This window comes from Lupinus angustifolius, unplaced genomic scaffold (assembly GCF_001865875.1).
Source record: "Lupinus angustifolius cultivar Tanjil unplaced genomic scaffold, LupAngTanjil_v1.0 Scaffold_149_26, whole genome shotgun sequence".
Classification (NCBI taxonomy): domain Eukaryota; kingdom Viridiplantae; phylum Streptophyta; class Magnoliopsida; order Fabales; family Fabaceae; genus Lupinus; species Lupinus angustifolius.
In genome coordinates this window covers 1-21,504 of record NW_017725879.1, presented here as the reverse complement: position 1 = coordinate 21,504, position 21,504 = coordinate 1, and the positions used below count along the sequence as shown (strand labels likewise).

Genomic DNA, 21,504 nt, shown 5'->3' with positions numbered 1-21,504 from the left:
GACACCTTGAGATTCCCAATGTTACAACAATTTTTCACAACAAATTTATAGAGTAAACTTAAGCAATTACAAAGCTCATATTTAACACGTAAGGCTTTACTTCCTAATACAAACTCTTGCAATATGACAATGTATTAGTTTCAAAACAGAAGTTACAGAATGTGAAAACTTCACAAAAAGCATCAATAATATGCATGAACATGTGAGATGAATGATGAGAAATATATCATGGAATGCCACTCAATCCTAAAGCATAGAATTCTCTCCTTTCTAAACTCACAAATGCACTATCAACTAGATGCAACAAATATCACGATGCTCTAACTCTCTAAAAAATGCAACATGCAAGTTATGAGATCAGTTCTGAAAATGCAGTTTATAAAGAATCAGTTCTGAAGCCCAGTTAATCGATTAAAGCTTTGGTTAATCGATTAACGTTGTTCAAAAACGTAACTGATTCTGTTTTCCAAGTTTTTCAGTTTCAACAGCTTTTCAAACAGATAGGTTAATCGATTAATGTATGCCTTAATTGATTAACAGCATATTTTCATATGTATTTTTAAATACAAAAACTCAAATACGTTATGCACTTAATTCATACAAGTTTAACACGTAGTTTATGCCTAGAATGCACATATACATGTATTTATGTGATGCATGAACATATTATGAATGACATATCTCAAAGATGAAATGATTTAAAAGATTTATGCATATGAGACATGTATTAGGTGACCTAAGCCTTAGACTCAACTTAAACTAGTTTCTAGTCTAAGCCTAGTACCAATCAAAAGACTTAAGCATGTTGATTTGTTGGTGATCTTCAAGCTCTTATTAGCACAAGTTGTCCTCATCAAAACCATGACATATAAAGAGAGCTTTCCAAAGTGTTCCTCTTGACATGCACACTTTCACCATACACAATCCAACCAAGATTCATCAAACATAATTCCCATACTCCAACCTTGAATCAACCCTACATACATTATCTCATCCAAACAGCCGTAATACCTACTCTACATACACAAGTCGTGGCCTTTAACATATCAAGCACCTAAACCAAGAATCCCCCACAAACACAAGCTACCCTACACCTTAAACACTTAACCTAGACTAAATCATAACCTAGCCAAATTACATAACCCAGACTGAAACTAAATAGCCCTAAAAGGCCCTATTTTCTTCCGAAGCCGAATTCACACATTCACAAACCTAAGATCAAGCTAAAATGATCCTTAACTTAAAGGCAGCCCCTTGAGGTTGTCTTCACCAAGAAAGATCTTCCACTTGACAAAGTTATAGGTGACATCTCTACGGGAGTGGTAACCCGTGTTTCATTACGTAATTTTTGTAACTTCGTTGCTTTCGTAACTCAAATCGAGCCAAAGACCATCGATGAGGAAATTGAGGATGTGGACTGGGGTATAGCTATGCAAGAAGAGCTAAACTAGTTTGAGCATAATAATGTGTGGGACTTAGTCCCTAAGCCAAAACAACATCCAGTAATTGGTACTAGATGGGTCTTACATAACAAACTAGATGAATCTCGCTTGACCATAAGAAATAAGGCACGCTTAGTGGCTAAAGGCTACAACCAGGAGGAAGGCATCGATTATGATGAGACCTATACTCCTGTGCCCAGATTAGAGACCGTTAGGTTGCTCCTATCCTTTGCATCGATTATGAACTTTAAGCTCTTTCAAATGGATGCCAAGAGCGCCTTTCTGAATGGTTACATTCAAGAGGAGGTGTATGTAGATGAACCTCCTGGCTTTCAAAATTTTAAATATACGAACCATGTATACAAGCTTAAGAAGTCTCTTTATGGTCTAAAATAGGCCCCTAGAGCATGGTATGACAGATTGAGCTCTTTTCTCTTAGAAAAAGGGTTCGTGAGGGGTATGGTTGTTACTACCCTCTTTATTCGTAGATTAGATTATCATGTATTATTAGTTCAAATATACGTTGATGATGTAATTTTCGGATCTACTAATGACATTCTTTGTAAAGTGAGATGATGCAGGGAGAATTTGAGATGTCGATGATAGGTGAGCTGACTTTCTTCCTTGGGCTACAAATGAAACAAATGGAAAGTGGCATCTTCATTCATCAATCGAAGTACTGCAAGGAGTTACTCAAAAAGTTCGACATGGAAAAATGTAAAGAAGCTTCTACACCTATGGCGTCCGCTTGCTATCTAGACAAAGACGAAAAGGGAAAAGCTATTGAGGTAACCAAGTATCACAGGATCATCAGCTCTTTATTATATTTGAATGTGAGCCGCCCCGATATTATGTTTAGCGTTTGCATGTGTGGTAGATTTCAAGAATTACCTAAATATTCACATTATAGTGTTGTTAAATGTATCATGAAATATTTAAAAGGAACAATAAATATGGGATTATGGTATCCTCGGGATGCCTCATTATTCTTGGTAAGGTATTCCGATTCCGATTTCGCTGGATGTAAGTTGGACCGGAAGAGCACTAGTGTGACTTGTCACTTACTAGGCAGTTCCTTGGTTGCATGGCACAGTAAAAAGCAAGTGTATGTTGCTTTGTCCATCGCTGAAGTGGAATACATTGTCGCCAATGTGTGTTGTGCTCAAATCTTATAGATGAAGCAGCAAATTAAGGACTTTGGTCTTAATCTAGAAAAGATTCCTATTAAATGTGATAATACAATTGCATAAACCTATCCAAGAATCTTGTTTTGCATTTGAGAACCAAGCATATAGAAATTAGACATCACTTTTTGTGCGATCATGTTCAAAAAGGCGATTGTATGCTTTAATTTGTCGAAACTACTAAGCAATTAGCAGATATTTTCATCAAGCCTCTCTCACGAGATACTTTCTATGTTCTTCAAAGAGAACTTGGAATCCTTGATGAAAAATATCTTGATTAAATTGTCTAACATTTTATTATGTGCTTTCATGTTGAATGTCTTATATGCTTCAAAATGAATACTTGTTGAGTGCATTCTATTCCTAATATGATTCATGATCTAGTATAATAAGCTCTATATGTATGTGTGTTTGCTTAAAATTGTGTAATATATGTTAGAAATCTTTGCATACTTCTAAAACTCAAAAACCTACTCGATTCTACAAATCTGATGATTGTTAATCAATTAACCATGAGTCTTAATCGATCAGAATAAGTTCTAGTAGCCAACACTTTATTTTTCACGAAATTTAATCGATTAACACTCCATATTAACTGATTACCTGGGCTTATTTTTCTGGAAAAACTAGAATTTTAACTATGATTAATCGATTAAGTACAACTCTTAATCGATTAACGGTAGCAAATAAAGTAGAAACAAGAGTGTTTTTGACACTTTTTCAAATCCTCTCTATCCCCTTTTCTCTCTAAATCTCAGAGGTAACAACACTATCTCAATTCATAGCTTAAACCAAGATTTAACCTCACCCTCTACCCATATTTCACTTCATTGAACCCAAATTTCTCTAAACCAATTCCAAGAAACCCGTTTTCCCCAATTCCAAACCCTAAGTTTAGGTTCCTCCCAAACTCCTCCTACACCTCTAAATTCTCTCAGTTTTACTATAAAAAATGGAAATAGGTCGTTCAAAAAGGATTAAGACAACTGCTCAACACACACGAAGGAATCCTATTACTACATCTTCGAATCCAAGTGTGAGGTAGGACCGTGGAAACCCCTACTACTCTCTCATTTTGCAGGAAAATTGATTGTCGAAATTTCAAGGTAGGAAATCAACATATATTAGGTATGCCGATTTAACCTGGATGGCAGAACAAAATTTTGAATTTCCGCAAGGCATGCAAGCTCAAGGAGCTGTCACCTTTCTAGAATTAAAGGGAAATATATTCCCTGCACTGATTAGAGAATTCTATGTCAACTTTAGGTATAAGGATGGAAAGTATTGGTCCATGGTTTCTGGAAATTTATTTATATTGAGTGAGGAAATCTCTATAAATGTGGGTGATTTATCTACCAATGGTGTTAAAATTGGTGATTGTGACTGGGTTAAGAATTCATTTGATGTTGTTGGGGTCACAAGTCATGTTTGAGAGGTCCCCACCTGTATAGTATCTTCATTTTGAGGGTCATTGCTTATCTGCATATTCATGTGTCTGACACCATCATCATGGAGTCTACTGATAAAGATCACCTTATTGGTGAAAGCTTGATCCACAAGATAGGTATTTACAAGTATGGAAATACTTGGCAATACCATGAGGATTACACTACTGTGGATCTAGACTTACCTAGAGATGAGGATCAGGCAGGAACGCATGAGCATAATACAAGAACTCAGGGGGAGACATCTGGAAACGCACCACAGGAACCATCCTTTTGATTAGCTCATTTGGATGCTATGGAGCAAAGGCTGAATAATATAATGGATCTACATTTTCAGTCTTCGTAGGATTCTTACCATACTGACTTGGAGCAATTTGAGGAACGTCAAGTCACCTACATTGATAACCACTATCAGTCTGTGAGGAGCTTTGTTCAAACCACTACTGAGGCACAGAATGATAAGTTTTGTATAGAATTTGAAAAGCTGAGAGTCCCCATCAAGGGAGATAGTAGTCTGACAGTTGTTGATGTCAGAAACCTTCCTCCACATCCTTAGTTAGAAGACCTTAGACCTTAGGTTGCCTTAGGTTTATTTCTTCTATTAGCTAATTTCAAGATGGTGTTGCTTTGTTCTCTTGAGACATATTTTCTCTTTTCTTTTATTGGGTTGTAATAGTTACTATCTACTTTTCCTAAACTTTATCACTTGATATGCATGATATTGAACTTTGATCGTTAGTGGTTTTGTTTTAAATTGCTTATATCATATGCTTATCTATGTCATATATAGTATGAATGTGTGTTTAATGGTTCTTGACCATGATTGGTTATAAGCATCTATTTTGTATGATTAAGCATGATGATTACATGCTATTATATTAATGCTTGATCATTCTATGCTTAACTAGTTATTGTATAACCATCCATGCCATTAAATATGCTCATTTACTATATTTTGTCCATTTAATCGATTACCACATGTAATTAATGGATTAAGTGCTTGTCAACAAGAGCATTAGTTCAAGCTTCCTTCAACTGGTTAATTAGTTAAATTCCCAAAATTAATTGATTGATTACAATTTTTATATCATTACATAAATCTTCTTACTTTTGACTAGATTGATTAGTTTTTCTTTTTTGATAATATCAAAGGGGGGAGAAAGGTTTCTTTGTTATTTGATGTGTTTGCAGGTTGTAAATAGTATTCAGCTTCCGTTTTCTCGCTACCTAATTACATTCAGGGGGAGCAATGCGCTTTAACTTTGAAAATTAATATCAATGAATTCTATAACCATCATCAAGCTATGTATCAAAACAAGACTTGATGTGGAGATTGAAAGTGCAAAGTATCAAGTATAGCAAGCACTATTGGATTACCTATGTTTTGATGAAGACAAGAATTTAGTGAAAGCTTGAAGATGACGGAACAGATCAACATGTCGTTGACTCAAGGGCTTCATATCTAGACTAGATTGCTTAATAGAGTTATTTTTAGAAGTCTTAGATGTGTGCCTTAGATATTGAGTCTAGGTTAGGTAAACCTAGATGCAATTCTCACAAGCCTTAAAAATAATTATTTCATTTACATGAGACATTCCATCTAGATCATTATGTGTTCATGCATTAATCATACATGTTACTTGTGCATATTAGGCATAATATATTAGTAAAACATGTATAGTTGATAAGCATAACATATAGGTTGTTTACCATTTAATCATTTAGCTGAAAATGTGCTAGTTAATCGATTAAGAGGTGTGTTAATTGATTAACGTGATTACAGTTTTAACAGATAACTGAATACCTGAAAATTGTTACTCTCAACAACCCGTTAATCGATTAAAAGGGAACTTAATCAATTAACTAGGTATCAGAAAGGTTTTCTATATAAATTGTGTTTTTAGATCATGTACCATACATCATATCATTCATTTTTAGAGTTGCTAGTTGCATATTTTTCGTGTTTAATTATGGCATATAGGCAGAGTGAAATGCATTGTGAGATAGTGAGAGATAGTACCATGCTTAGGCTTAAATTGTAAACTATTGCACGTGGTTTAATATGTTAAACATTCCTTCTTTTCTTGCATGATTCTTACAAATACCTTAGGGTAGAAATTCTGTGTTTCTGCATTTACTTAAACTCATACATATTCATATCATCTTGTGAGTTTTGTATAGGGATTTTAGCTGAGTTTTAATTGTAATATTTTGAGCAACATTGTGCTTTATAATACTCTGTTTTTGTACTGTTTTTGTAATAAGGGAATTTGTCTCTCTGTGTCTTACCACATAAGAGATTCAGTGAGTCTTCACCAAGACTTAGAGGTCTTGAGTTTAGAATGAGTTATTGGCTAGGGCTAAATCATAAGAAAGGTTTTCTTAGGCGATTAGGATAGTCAAACCAAGAAAGTGGGTTCTTGGATTAGATAAGGGAGCGTCTAAGTGTTGTATTGGAAGTTTGCATGTAACTATATATTCTATTCAATATTAGTGAAGAAAATCTCTCGAGATCATAAGGGGAGGCTTGGATATAGTTTGCAAGTGGAACCACAAATGAACCAGGATAAAATTCCTTATTGCAGGCTTTCTCTATCCCTAATCTCTTTACATTTCAAGTCTTATTATTGCATGATATTAGCTGCTATTTTGGATACTATTAAGTTGTTGTATCTACTTTGATTTTGTTTAAAAATATATGTTTTATCTGTTCTTGAACATCTGTGAGTGGCTGTGCAAGAAGCCATTTTGCAACTTGCTATTTTTCTGTGTGTTAATCGATTAAAGCAAAGTGTTAATCGATTAACTGGGGCTTTTTCCAAAATAAAGCTTCGGTGTGAAAAGCGGTAATTGATAACCGCGACACCTATTCAACCCCCCTTCTAGGTGTGTTCTATCCACTGATACCGAACAAAAACTTTGCACTTTCATCCTACATATGATGAACTTTATAGTGCTTTTGTCGAGTTACATGAGGAGTTAAAGAAACTAGCTAAGGTAAATATAGATAGGAAAAGAGTCATCTTGTTACATGAAAATAAAATTGTTAAAATGAAAGAATTGAATGAACTAAAATTAGGAAATGAGACTCTAGACCTTATTTACTCTTGTGTCTCATGTACTTGCTCTACTAAGTTAATTGAGACTCCTATATGTGAAAATTGTGATATTTTGAATGCTAAAATTTATGATTTAAAAGATAAATTAGCTAAGTTCAACTATAGTAGTCAAAACCTAAACAAATTACTTGTTGCATCTAGAAATGTAGATAACCATGGAGGTCTAGGCTACAAACCTAAGAATAGAAGAAAAGCATATAGAAAACAAGTAGGTCACATGCATAATAGATTTAATCATAACATGTCTACTTGCTTTTATTGTGGCACATATGGTCATACATATATATCTTGCTATATTATAAAATATGGTGTGTCAAGTGGAAAATATGTATGGGTGCAAAAAGGACTAGATTATTTAGTTACTAACAAAAAGGGACCCAATATAACTTGGGTACCTAAAGAAGCCAAGTAAATTGTTTGGCAGGTATGCCTTCAGACACAAGGACAACATTGATATTTGGATAGTCGATGTTTGAGGCATATGATGGGTGATCGATCAAAGTTCCCGGATCTTTCACTTAAAGGTATAGGTTATGTCACTTATGGAGACAACAATCAAGGAAGGATACTAGGTGTCAGAAGGATTGGCAATACTTCACAAGCCATTATTGAGAACGTGTTGTATGTTGAATGACTAGAGCACAACCTTCTGAGCATTAGTCACTTGTGCGACAAAGGTAATAAGGTATTATTCGAATCTAATTGTTGTATCATTCGTCACAACTTAGATAATAATGTTAAGTTCGTAGGACAACAAATAAACAATATCTATATGATTGATTTGGATGATATCACACTCTATTTTCAAAATGTTTTATCTCTAAAGAGAGTGACATCTGGCTATGGCACAGATGAGTAGCACATGTCCATTTAAAGCATCTACCTAAGCTTTCATCGTATGATTTGGTTGTAGGACTACCAAATCTTTATTTTAAATCAAAAGACTCTTGTGACACTTGCCAAAAGTGTAAAAAATTAAAGAGTTGATTTTCATCTAAAAATGTGATATCCATAACAAGACATTTGGAGCTACTCATATGGACTTATTTGGACCATCACAAATTATGAGCTTTGGTGGTAGCTACTATGTGTTGGTAATTACTGACTATTTCTCTAGATATACATGGACTTTGTTTCTTGCTCTAAAAATTGACGCTTTTAAGTCTTTTAAAAATCTAGCTAAACAACTTCTAAACCAATTCGATCACAAGATATTTTATATTCGCAGCGATCGTGGTGGGGAATTTGAGAACCACCTATTTGACAAATTTTGTGAGAAGCATGGGACCCAACATCAGTATTCGGCTCCTCGAACCCCTCAAGAAAATGGACTTGTTGAGAGGAAAAATTGAGTTTTAGAGGAGCTAGCTAGGACACTACTAAATGAAATCAAGGTCCCTAAGTATTTTTGGGACGATGCAGTGCATATTGATTGCTATGTAATAAATTGAGTACTTCTCATGCCTACACTCTTAAAAATGCCATATGAATTATTGAAAGACCGCAAACATAATATTTCATACTTGCATGCTTTTAGATGTAAAGGCTTTATATTGAATAATGGCAAAAGGTTGTTGGGAAAATTTGATTCGAAAGCTAATGAGGGAATATTTTTGGGGTACTATGTTCATAGTAAAGCATATTGAGTCTTTAATAAATATAAAATGCTTTTGAAGAGTCTATCCATGTACATTTTTGTGAGTCTTCTCTGAAAGAGAAGATGAAGGTCTTGTGTGATGACGTTTCAGGTGCCTTGGAGAACACATACACAAAGGACATGGAGATGGAAAAGGAGGTTCAGGATGATTAGGAAAGGAGTTCAGATCATCAGGACATGCCAATGGTGTGGAAGACTAAGAAATACCATCCACTAGAGAATCTTATAGATGATATCTCAACGGGAGTGGTAACCCATAACTCTCTGCATAATTTTTGTAATTTTGTAGCTTTCGTATCTCAAGTTGATCCTAAGACCATAGATAAGGCCATAGAGGATGAACATTAGGGAACAGTTATGCAAGAGGAGCTAAACCAGTTTGAGCATAATAATGTGTGAGACTTGGTCCCTAAACCTAAAGATCATCCTATAATCGGCACGAAATGGGTCTTTAGAAATAAAATGGACGAATCTGGTTTGATTATACGAAATAAGGCACATCTAGTGACCAATGGGTATAATGAAGAGGAAGGCATCGACTATGATGAAACCTATGCCCATATTGTGAGGTTGGAGGCTATTAGAATGGTATTGGCCTTTGCATCGATAATGAACTTTAAACTCTTTCAGATGGATATGAAGAGTGCCTTATTGAATGGCTATATTCAAGATGAAGTACATGTTAATCAATCTCCCGACTTTGAAAGCATTAAATACCCTAATCATGTCTATAAATTCAAAAGGGCGTTATATGCTCTAAAACAAGCTCCTAGAGCTTGGTACGACAAATTGAGTAGTTTCTATTACATAAGGGATTTGTAAGGGGAAAAGTTGATACAACACTCTTTATATTAAAATCAGAAAATAATATCTTGTTAGTATAGATTTACGTTGATGATATAATATTTGGAGTACTAACGATTTACTTTGTAAACAGTTTTCTGATCTAATGAAATCTCGATGATGGGAGAGTTGACATTCTTCCTAAGATTACAAATAAAACAAATGAGCAGCGGGATATTCATTCACCAAACAAAATATGGCAAAGAACCACTACGAAAGTTCGAGATGGATAAGTGTAAAGAAGCAACAACACCTATAACATCCTTCTGCTATCTCGATAAGGATGATAAAGGTAAAGTTATAGAGGTTACAAATTATCGAGACATAATTGGTTTATTGCTTTATCTAACTGCTAGTCGTTCCGATATCATTTTTAGTGTATGCATGTGCGTGAGATACCAAGCTTCACCTAAGGAATCTCACTTTAGTGTTGTAAAACGTATTATGAAATATCTTAACGGAGCATTGTCTATGGGCTTATGGTCTCCTTTGGATGCCTCATTGTCGTTGATAGGATATTTTGACTCCAACTTCCCGGGATGTAAGTTGGATTGGAAAGTACTACTGGAACTTACCATCTTTTTGGCAACACCTTAGTATCTTGGCATAATAAGAAGCAAGCAAGTGTTCCTTTGTCTACCGCCAAAGTGGATTACGTTGACGCTAGCGTGTGTTGCCCTCAGATATTATGGATGAAGCAGCAACTATTAGACTTCGGTTTAAAGCTTGTAAAAATACCAATACAATATGATAATACTAGTGCCATAAATCTATCACAAAATCTCATTCTACATTCTAGAACTAAGCATATTCAAATAAGACATCACTTTTTAAGAGATCATGTTCAAAAAGGTGATTGTATTCTTGAATTTGTTGAAACCTGAAATCAATTGGCAAATATTTTCATCAAGCCCCTTCCACGAGATACATTCTTTGTGTTACGCAGAGAACATGGCATACTCGAGAAAAGATATCTTAACTAATTTGCTATAGGGTGTTATATGCATTTTCTTGATTTTTAATATATGCTTATATGTGATATGTGTTATGAATGGATGTTTCTAATGCTTAAACTAATTTCATGATTGTTTTTATGCTTCTTTAGTGTGTAATATACCTTTTAGGTTAGTGTCTTAGGTATAGTACCTTTGTGTACATAGAAATCTCTAAAGTGCACCAAAATCTGTATTAGTTCTACCGGTAAAATTATGATTTTGACAACCTTTCTTTTCTGTATGGTCTGGGAATTGTTGTTTTATATTATATATATATGTCCTCTTTAATTTAAATATTTAACTGAACTGATCAGTTAGCTGAAAAGGAATAATGCATTTATGTTCTTCCAAATAATTCCCATTAAAATGTGGTTGTATATTAATATATTAATATTGAGCACAATGAAATGTAACTTTCATGTCATGTTTCTTTGGAACTGCTAGCAGGGTGGAGATTTGCGATATTGCCAAAAGTGTTCTCACTATAAGACTCCCCGTGCTCATCATTGCCGGGTTTGTAAAAGATGTGTTCTACGAATGGTATGTGTGATCTAAATTGTCATTCTAGGTTTATCTCAGATTTTCTGGACAATGATAAAATGTGTTGTCTCATGGTTGTAAGGATCACCATTGCATTTGGATAAATAACTGCGTTGGCCATGCAAACTATAAGGTCTTCATCATTTTTGTGATGTATGCTGTCATTGCTTGCGTGTACTCCTTGGTATGTTTGGATATTTTATTATCTGCACAGATGATTTTTATTATGATTAATATGTGTTCCCAATTAAGCTGTTTTTGCAAGAACAAGCACTTGGGCTAGATTTATGTCCTCATCCTTTCTGCATTTGTAATAATGGGGGTGGTAGATATGGTGTTTCTGCTTGTTCTGACATTCTTTTTGTTTTCTGTATCCCTCAACTTTGTAGGTTCTACTTGTGGGCAGTGTAGTGTATGATGATGGTTTACGGAATGATGAGAAAAACGGTGGCTCTTTCAGAACTGTATATGTAAGTTCTATTAAGAATGAATATATATATTTCCTTACTAAACTCAGCAATTTATTTTCTCATGAAATTATTTTTTGCAGGTTTTTTCTGGGCTCTTAATGGTCCCTTTATCTATAGCATTATGTGTGCTTCTAGGATGGCATATCTATCTCATCCTGCATAACAAGACGACAATAGAGGTTATTAGATGTTTTTAGTTCAAAGCTGTTCTTTTACTTTATCAGACTGATTTTAAATTTCTCATGGGGCCACATGTTGGCAGTATCATGAAGGAGTGAGAGCTTTGTGGCTTGCAGAGAAAGTTGGTAGTATTTATAAGCATCCATATGACCTTGGCCCATACGAGAATTTGACATCTGTAGGAACTTAAGATTACTTGCTGCTTGCATTTTTCTTCGTTGTATTCACGTGTTTTTTCTCTATCCATGCATTTTTCTTCTTTATACTTTGTTAATTGGGTCACTTTTCTTTCTCCACTTGCTTCATCTGAGGTGACATTACTAGTATAGATTGAATTCACTTTAACTGGAATATTCTGTATTGTTATTTCTGTTGGCAAAGAAACATGTATTATGATTTTTCTTTGGGACTATCACTATATGTTTCTTTGGGGTTACTTAGAAAGAAGGTATGTATTAAATATTGCTTTAAATTGTATATTCGTATAGTAGGATTATGGATGTGTTGGTTAGAACTATTGGTGTGTGATTGAGTTGTTGCCAGCTGTCACTTAACTAGGTGTTCCATAAATAGAAGTTAGTTGTATCAGAGGTAGTTGACATTCAATAACACAAAAGCATTTCCATTTCTCTCCCTCCCCCTCCCTCTTCTAGATTCTTCTAGTTTCTAGTATGGTATAACAAGCCTTCTTATCCCAAACTCATGGCTGGTGAAAAAGTTACTTCTTCTCTGCCACCATCGGCACTGCAATTGGTGTATATTATTCCGCCTTCTCTGATTTCTTTTTCGCAAGTAATTTCTACAAGGATTTTCAAAAGGAACTACGTCATCTGGAAGCATGTTGAGACCGTTATAGATTCACATCATCTTGTTCGTTTTTGTCTGATGAGAATCGTGCCTTTGGCAGATGAACCAACGTTTTTACACTAGGAAGAGCATGACCAACATCTTGCACCGTGGTTACTACAACCACTATCTGAAACTTGGTTGGCGCCATTTGTGGCAGATCCGGGATGAGATATGTTTATTGATTCTTTGATTCATGCTCGAAGTCAATTGCTTCTCTTTGAGCTACGCGCCACGAAGAAAGCTACTCAATCTGTTTTTGAATTTGTCTCTCGAATCAAACCTTTGGTTCATTCCCTTGCTGCTGTGATGTGAACCCTTTTGGAAGGTTCTTATGCATGATCTATCTTGGTTGGTGTTGGCCAAACTCACGGTTGAATGGAGCCTTTTTTGAATGAGTAAGCAGCGGGATTGAATAAGTAAGATAAAAGAAGATGGATTAGATTTGAGGTGATGGGCGCCACAACACTTGAGGTGTTGATAAGCCAAGGTGATGCTCGCCACAAGAATTTGGTTCTTGATAAGAACTTTTAATCGTAGTTGAACCAAGAAGGTTTGGAGAATGCATAATTTTTTCACCAGGAATTAATCCTCAATTCAATATGAATTATACTCAACTTAACTTATTTATTTCATGGTGAAAAACATACATATATAGGCAAGCCAAACTTGGCTACCACGGTTGAGAATAGACAAGGCAATAAAGACCTAATTCATGATGATCCAACATAGGATACCATTTGACACAAAGGTTATTCCTACACATGCTTAATTCGGGTAACATGTGCCTAAATACAATCAAGACTAGAATTAAAGACATTAAACTTAAGGAAGAAAGCATAGGATTTTTCTTGAGGCTTGTGAGCCCACAACTTGGTGAAATGAATAGCCTACGATCCCTTGCCTCATTGATTATCACGGTTTAAGACATGAATCACATGGTGAAATTCTTGTCTTAACTTCAAGTTAAAGTTCCACGGTTGAAGAATGAATGTAGATGGCATAGTATTCCTTTTCCCAATTATAATCCATGACTAGAATTGACTCTTCTATGAACAACTGGTGAAATAGGAATTAAATCACCCTTAAATGTGTCTCACGACCTAGAATTGATGAGCATTGGATGCCATCCTCAAGAGTAGAAATTCCCTCGGCCAAATGAAGTTTCTTTGTGAGCTAAATAGCCTAGGATACCGTTGGGATGTTTATGTTCAGCAAGCCAAGCCCCCAACGGCTAGAATGTGGTGTTAAACCACCATTAATGATCACATGAAGGCTTCCAATGTGCACTTTGAGATTTCCAAAAGCAAGTATTCTCTAATAGCTCTGAATTTAACTTAGAAAGTTGTTTGATGAATTGTACCCAACTGAATTATGCTCAAAAAGTCAAAACATGGTGTAAAGTCCCAATTAATGCTCCATTTAAGCAACCCATAGTCATACTCATAAATTCCACGAGCATTTCCTCGATCAGGCTTGGTGCTTGATGCACCTGGCCCCCTGCCATGATCAGTTTTGGCCTCTTGGCCAGACCCTTGGCATGTCTCATGCGCATGGCCTGGTCCCTCCTTGGCTCAGTCAAAACCATGGACCATGATACAATTGAGCATCTTTGCACCCCTTTGGGCTAAATTTGACTCACCATCATGGATCAACCCTATGAGTTGCCCAAGGGCATTTTGAGCCCTTTTGCCCGTGCCCTAGTCATTGGGCGACTCATGCTTTCAAGGCCATCATAGTCAAGCTTGGTCTCCTTGGGTATTGCATCATGCTATTGGTGAAGTAATTTCTGTCAGGGGTCAAGTTCGGTTAGTTTGGCAGGTTTTTCCTTTGAATATAAAGGCTTTTGTTACTTTAACTAATAGTAGACTTGAGCCTTTTACTATTATACAACTTGAATCTCTACCTATGGCTCACGAGACATACTCGGAGAGGATTCATTCTCCGGTTATGGATGCTTTCTCTATCAATGTTGCACCATCCTCTATTTCTTCAGCTCCTTCCAGATCTCAGAGTTCTTCCAATCCTATTACGTTGTGCCACCTCATGCATCATACTCAGATAGTTAACATGGTTCAATTTTGGGTCTTACACCTATGTTTACACTACCTATCCACTCTTATCATGGTACTTTCACACAATATCTAATGCCTTTTAGACCTAGCCTCATGGCTATGATAATGGAGCTGCAAACATACAACTCTCAGCTTTGGTTTCCAGATTCCGGGGCCACCCATCACATAACTTCTGATCCATCTATTCTCATGTACACAACTAATTTCATTGGCTCGGATTAGATCTTCATTGGTAATGGGCCAAATATCTCTATCACTTGCATAGGTTCCACTGAATTTAATTCTCCTTGTGATCCTACTAGAACTCTTGCTCTTATGAACTTACTATTAACTCCTTCTATTAACAAAAAACCTTGTTAGTCTGAGTTAATTTGCCAAAGATAATGAAGTCTATTTTGAGTTCCATTCTATCTGTCGCTATGTTAAATCTTAGGTTGATGACACTATACTACTTGTAGGAACTCTTGGACCTGAAGGATTGTATGTGTTCATAAATCTCCATCTTACTAAAAAGTCCAATTATGCTACTAGAAACTATAATCCTTGTTGTAGTGTTACTCCCTATTGTAACATTTTCATTTATGCAAATAACACCCCTAGTGTAATAAATTTGTATTCCTTATGGCACTCTAGATTAGGACACCCTAGTTAAGGGATTGTAAAATGCATGATATAAGTAAAAGTGTGGTTGATTTTTTGTAAAGCTTTTGCTTTGGGAAAGTCCCATCATTTACGTTCTCTATCTTCTGTTACTGTTGCACCACTTGGTTGTTTATACTGAAACAAAAATCAGAGGCTAATAACTACTTCAAATAATATCATAGAATGATTCAAGTCCAACTTTAGGGTGTCCTTAAGGCTGTATCAAACTGATTAGGGAGGGGAGTTTAGTCCTTTGGCCTCATTTCTAAGCACACTTGGTATCCACCATAGGGCTATTTGTTTGCATACTCACCATCAAAATGGAGTGATAGAGAGGAAGCATAGGCATATAGTTGATATAGGGCTTACTTAACACAAGCACCATTTCCATTAGAATACTAGGAACATGCCTTTTTTACTACAATATATCTTCCATAGGGCTATTTTACCCCATACTCCTCATCAAAATGGAGTGATAGAGAGGAAGCATAGAGTTATAGTTGAGATAGGGATTACTTTACTTGCACAAGCATTACTTCCATTAGAATATTGCGAACATGCCTTTGTTACTACAATATATCTCACTAATTGGATCCCTAGTTAATCCATTCATGGTGAAATTCTATATGTAGTTCTCTACAAAGCACCTTTAGCTTATACCTTTCTTAGTCATTGGTTTTTGTTTTAGTCCTTCCAACAAGAATAAGATGCAAAATAGGTATCCCTTGCCTCCTCCTCCCACAAGGCCAAGACCATCATTTTATTCCTATAGTCATGCAAGACCTGCTTACAATCAACATCCAATAATAGCTACTAGATATGACTCATCCTATGCTCATCCATCTCCTTATGCTATGAATATCACACACATTGATCAAGATTCCAGCAAGCCATCCTTGTGGTATCCTGACTCAGGTGATACAAATCATTTCACTGTTGATCCCGCTTTTCTAGTAGAACCAACAGAGCCGTTTTCCTCAGACCATATTTTCATTGGTAATGGTAAGAAAGCTACTATTACAATTTGTGGACATGCTTATTTTAGTCTCCTTTTAATTCTAAAGTGTCTATGTCTTTACATAACTTGCTTCTTGTTCCTACCATTACAAAAAATCTTATTAGTGTGTCTCAGTTTGTCAAGGATAATAAATACTTTTTTGAATTCCACCCTAATCATTGTTTTGTCAAATCTCAGGCTACTAAGAAAGTTCTTCTTTAGGATTCTCTCACTATAGAGGGACTTTATGCTTTCCACAATCTCCTGTCACCAACTTCCCTACATTGTAATTTCAATTCTAGGTTGTCTTTCTTTGCAAATAACATTGTTTCTTCTAGCTCTAGGAATTTGTCTTTATTCTTAATTTGTCACTATATACTAGGACATGCCCATGAGGTTGCTGTAAAGAGTATTCTTCAACAATGTAATATCTCACATTCTAATAAAAATAGTCTTGTTTTTTGTACTGCGTGTTGTTGTGCTAAAGCTCATATACTACATTCTCCTACATCTAATTCCATTTACAATGCACCTTTGGATCTCTTATACGTAGATCTTTAGGGTCCTGCACCTATTCATTCAGAATCAGGGTTTAGATATTATCTGTCTATTGTTGATGTACACACAAAACATACTTCGATTTATCTCGTAAAGAAAAAGTCAGACACACTACACTTGTTTCAACACTTTGTCAAACTGGTTCATAAACGATTTCACCTAAATATCAAAGCTATTCATAGTGATTGGGGGGGGGGGAGTTTAGACCATTCACTGAGTTTCTCAATTCAGTGGGGATAGTTCACATAATATCATGTCCTCATACTCATCATCAACAAGGGACTGTTGAGAGAAATCATGGACATATTGTAGAAATTGGTCTAACTTTACTTTCTCATGCCTTTCTACCCTTGTCCTATTGGGAATATGCCTTCACTAATGTAGTATATCTCATTAACAAATTGCCATCACCCACACTCAATCAGTCCTCTCCTTATTTCCTTCTATTTGGGGATCAACCTAACTATTCTTTTCTTCAAGTGTTTGGATGTGCTTGTTTTCCTCTATTGAGACTTACACAAGTCATAAGCTTGAATTCAGGTCCTCTAAATTCACTTTTCTTGGTTACACAACCCATCATAAAGGGTGCAAATGTATGGCAAAAGATGGCAGAGTCTATATTTCTAAGGATGTTATATCCAATGAACACAACTTTCCATATGCATCAACAGCCTCTACACTATCAAATTTTGAGTTATCTTCTACTCTTGTGTCATCTACCACTACCTAACCCACCAGTCTCCAAAAAAAAATTTCTCCATTAATGACACTGTTAGCATTAAACCCTCACCCCCTCTTCCTATTCCTACAAATTCCCCTATCATATTCCTAAGTGTCCTTTTATGTCTAGTACTCAAAAAGTCTCTCCTTCATCCTCAAACATACCATTACAACTCTCACAGTCTACTAAATTAGAGTCTTCCTCTATCCCATCACCTACCATTATTCGTAGGTCCACTCATCCAATGCAGACCCATTCCAAATCTAGTATTGATAAGTCCTTCATTCCTAGAGATCCTAGGGTCTTCCTAACTCAAATTGATCCTACATCATTCAAAAAACTCTAAATGATCCTCTTTGGTTTCATGATATGCAAGAGGAATATAATACTCTAATTCATTTGGGTACATGGTTTGTTGTTGATTTACCTCTAGGGAAACAAGCCATTGGTTGTAAATAGGTGTTTATGATTTAAGAGAATCCTGATGGGACAGTTAACAAATATAAGGCAAGACTTGTGGCGAAATTGTTTCATAAATAACAAGGCATTGACTATACTGAAACTTTTTTCCCAGTTGTGAAACCTATCCTCATTAGAATTCTACTCACCTTAGCAGTGATCTTGAAATGGCCTCTAGAATAGTTAGACATTAATAATGCATTCCCTAATGGTCTACTCAATGAAGAAGTATATATGTTGCATCCTGCTGCGTTTATCAGTGGTGATAAATCTCAAGTTTGCAGACTTCACAAAACCCTCTATGGCCTCAAGGAGACTCCTAGGCAATGGTTTGAAAGACATAACTGTACTTTACTTCAGTTTAGTTTTCAAATCAACAAGTGTGATAATTCTTTGTTTATTCACACCTCATCTACTTACAGACTCTATGTGTTAGTTTATGTGGATGATATTATTGTCATTGGATCCTCTATTCCTCAAACTAAAGATTCTAAGTTCTTTGGATTATTTTTTGGGCATTGAAGTCAAACACATGTCCAATGGTTCTCTTTTTCTATCCTAAACTGACTATATCAAACACCTTCTCAAGAAAGCAAACATGAACTCAACCCAGCCATCTCCTACTCTTATGTCCAGTTCCTAAAAATTAACCATAATATAATCCTCTAATTTTGCAATCCTAAATTATACAGATCTATAGTAGGTGCTCTACAGTATGCAACAGTCATAAAACCTGACCTTGCATTCAGTGTCAACAAGGTGTGTCAATATATGTTTAATCCTTTGGATCATCACTAGGCTACTGTTAAAAGGATACTAAGGTACTTTCAAGGGTCTCTTACTATGGTTATTCAACTTAGACCTGCTAGCTCAATCACTCCTCTACCCATTACTTCATTCTGTGATGCAGATTAGGCATTAGACCATGATGGCAAAAAAATTGTTTCAGGTACTTGCCTCTTTGCAGGTCCAAATATTGTCACTTGGTGGTCCAAAAAGCAAAAAATTGTCACTAGGTCCAGTACTAAAGCTGAGTATCAAATCCTAGTCCTAGCCACTCAAGAGATCATCTAGATTGAATCACTTCTCTCATAACTTCAATTTGTCTATCAATCTCCACTAGTTCTATGTGATAACCTCAGCACTGTGGCCATGACCCACAATCTTGTTCTTCATCACAAAACTAAACATATTGAGTTGGACCTATTCTTTGTAAGAGATAGAGTCCAATCAAAGCTTCTTGAAGTGAGGCATATACCATCTGAGTTCCAGATAGTAGATGCCCTAACTAAGCCTTTGTCTAATTCAAGATTTCTCTCAATAAGGAAGCTTGTTCAAGTGGTTGACAAGTCATCAACTCACCCTCAGCTCTAGGGGGAATATTAGTCTAACTGATGTATTAGATTAATAATTGTAATCGGCTTTGCTACTCAAATCTTAGTTATGCAATTTGCCTTATTAGTCTTTTATCTAAGTATTCTAGTCTGTTAGAATAGAAGCTTTTAGAAGAATAACAATTACAATTATCTAACTGCCACATGCCTTTTAGCTGCTTCTATAAATAGAAGTTGATCATTGTATTCAATTTAACAAATTCAGAATATCAATAAAAAGAATCAGTTACCATTCTCTCTATCACTCTCATCTCTCTTCTTCGAATTATATTTATTACAGTTCCTAAGGTGGTCGCCACTCTAAATGTTTCTCCTATAGTTGAGGTCGAGGCGAGAAATTATGCTAAGGTCTGCAAGTCTTCAGCCTTGTAACGACTTATGCATTAAATTGAACAACAAGACTATATAGGGAGAATGTCCCAAATGATTTGGTAGAGTACATGAAACAATTTTCAGTTTTTTGCTTGTATGACATATTTTTCTTGATGACTAAGTGATAAGTGCCAAACATACCTAAGTTTTGATAAGTGCCAAACATACCTAAATTTCATACACTTTTATGGCACTTATCTTAAGCATAATTGAGAAAAACCAACTTAAAACAATACTTTTTGTATAAAATATCACAATCTTGTATATTTGTGTTTGTATTTCTTTTTTATGTATTTTGTAGGATTTATAAAGACGAAAAGAAGAGAAAAATGACTCATGGTCAAAAAGAAAAAGAAGTCAAAATCAAGGTGCTCAAGCAGGCAGCTAATCGTGGACCAAGCTAGGCTAAGCTGACCTGGAAACCAGCCTGACTTGAACACCAGCTTGAGCTAGACCAAGCTGCTCAAGAAAGCAGCTGAGCGGACCTGCTTGGCCGCTCAGCCTAGCACCAGACTAGCCCTGACATGGTCAGAACTCAAGCTTGACACGGTCAGACACAAGCTTGGCACATGCCCAAGCTGCTCAACAAGAAGCTTAGTGGTGCAACCAAGCAGCTCAGTGGTGCAACCAAGCAGCTCACCAGAGAACAAGATTCCTGCCCAGATCAGCAAGCACCAGGCCACGTCCTAGTCAGCACAGTCACAGCTGCTGAACAAGCAACTTAACGGTGCAACAGGTGTGCTAAGCGGTGTGCACCCAGACTTGACTTAGCCATTAAGCAAACCATGAAGTCACCAATGACATCACTTCAAGTAGCCCACCATAGGCTTTTCAGAGTATCTCACCATAGATGGTCCCAAAGCTCACAACTAGCTTTGGTGAGTCAAGCATAAGGAGGTGACAAAGCTGCTTAATCAAGTGACCAAACCCATGCTGAAGGGTTTGGTCAGCTGCTGAGCGGTGCTAACAAGCAGCTCAACGGCTCCAGGGAACTTCTATAAATAGAGGCACATTTCATTCGAATCAAGAACATCATATCTCACATTTTCATTCACATCTTGCCTAGAAATTCTTCCAAAAGTTCCTTCTTCTTGTTCTTAGTTCTTAGGAACTTTGTTTAAGTATGTTTTCTAATTTTAGGTTATAATTCAAGAGGAGAAAAAGAGAAGGCAAATGAGATGCAAAAATCAATTTTGTAATCTCATTTGGAACTCAAAGCATCCAATCCTTAGATGGATGGCTCATGCTCCTAACAATTTCTTTTGAATATGGTTATGTATTTCTACTTCTTCTTATATTCTAAAAAGTTTCAATATTAATCATTCAAGTTGGTGCTTTCGTTAATTTTATTTGTTTGAGAAATTCTTAATGCTCTCTTTAGATTGATCACCTAAAAATTTATTTCAAGTCATAAAATTACTTGTCTGAAACACTTAACAAATAAACTAAGAAGTAGTTGTACTACTTAGTTTATTTGCCAAGTTAAGCATACCTTTCTTAAGATCTTATATTCATTACTACTTCAATATTAGAGTAGTCAAGATTAGGGTGTGACAACCTAATCT

The 21,504-nt window shown here is 35.8% G+C and overlaps 1 protein-coding gene across 1 annotated transcript; it reads left to right on the top strand.

Annotated features, from left to right (window-relative positions):
• Positions 1-5,974: 5,974 nt before the first annotated feature.
• LOC109340213 (probable protein S-acyltransferase 16) lies at positions 5,975-12,207 on the top strand (the record flags this gene model as incomplete). Its single annotated transcript, XM_019577828.1, has 6 exons — positions 5,975-5,980; positions 11,133-11,225; positions 11,308-11,409; positions 11,615-11,695; positions 11,776-11,874; positions 11,958-12,207. Coding segments are annotated over 6 exons (489 nt in total), but the record flags the coding sequence as incomplete, so codon positions are not given.
• Positions 12,208-21,504: the final 9,297 nt, after the last annotated feature.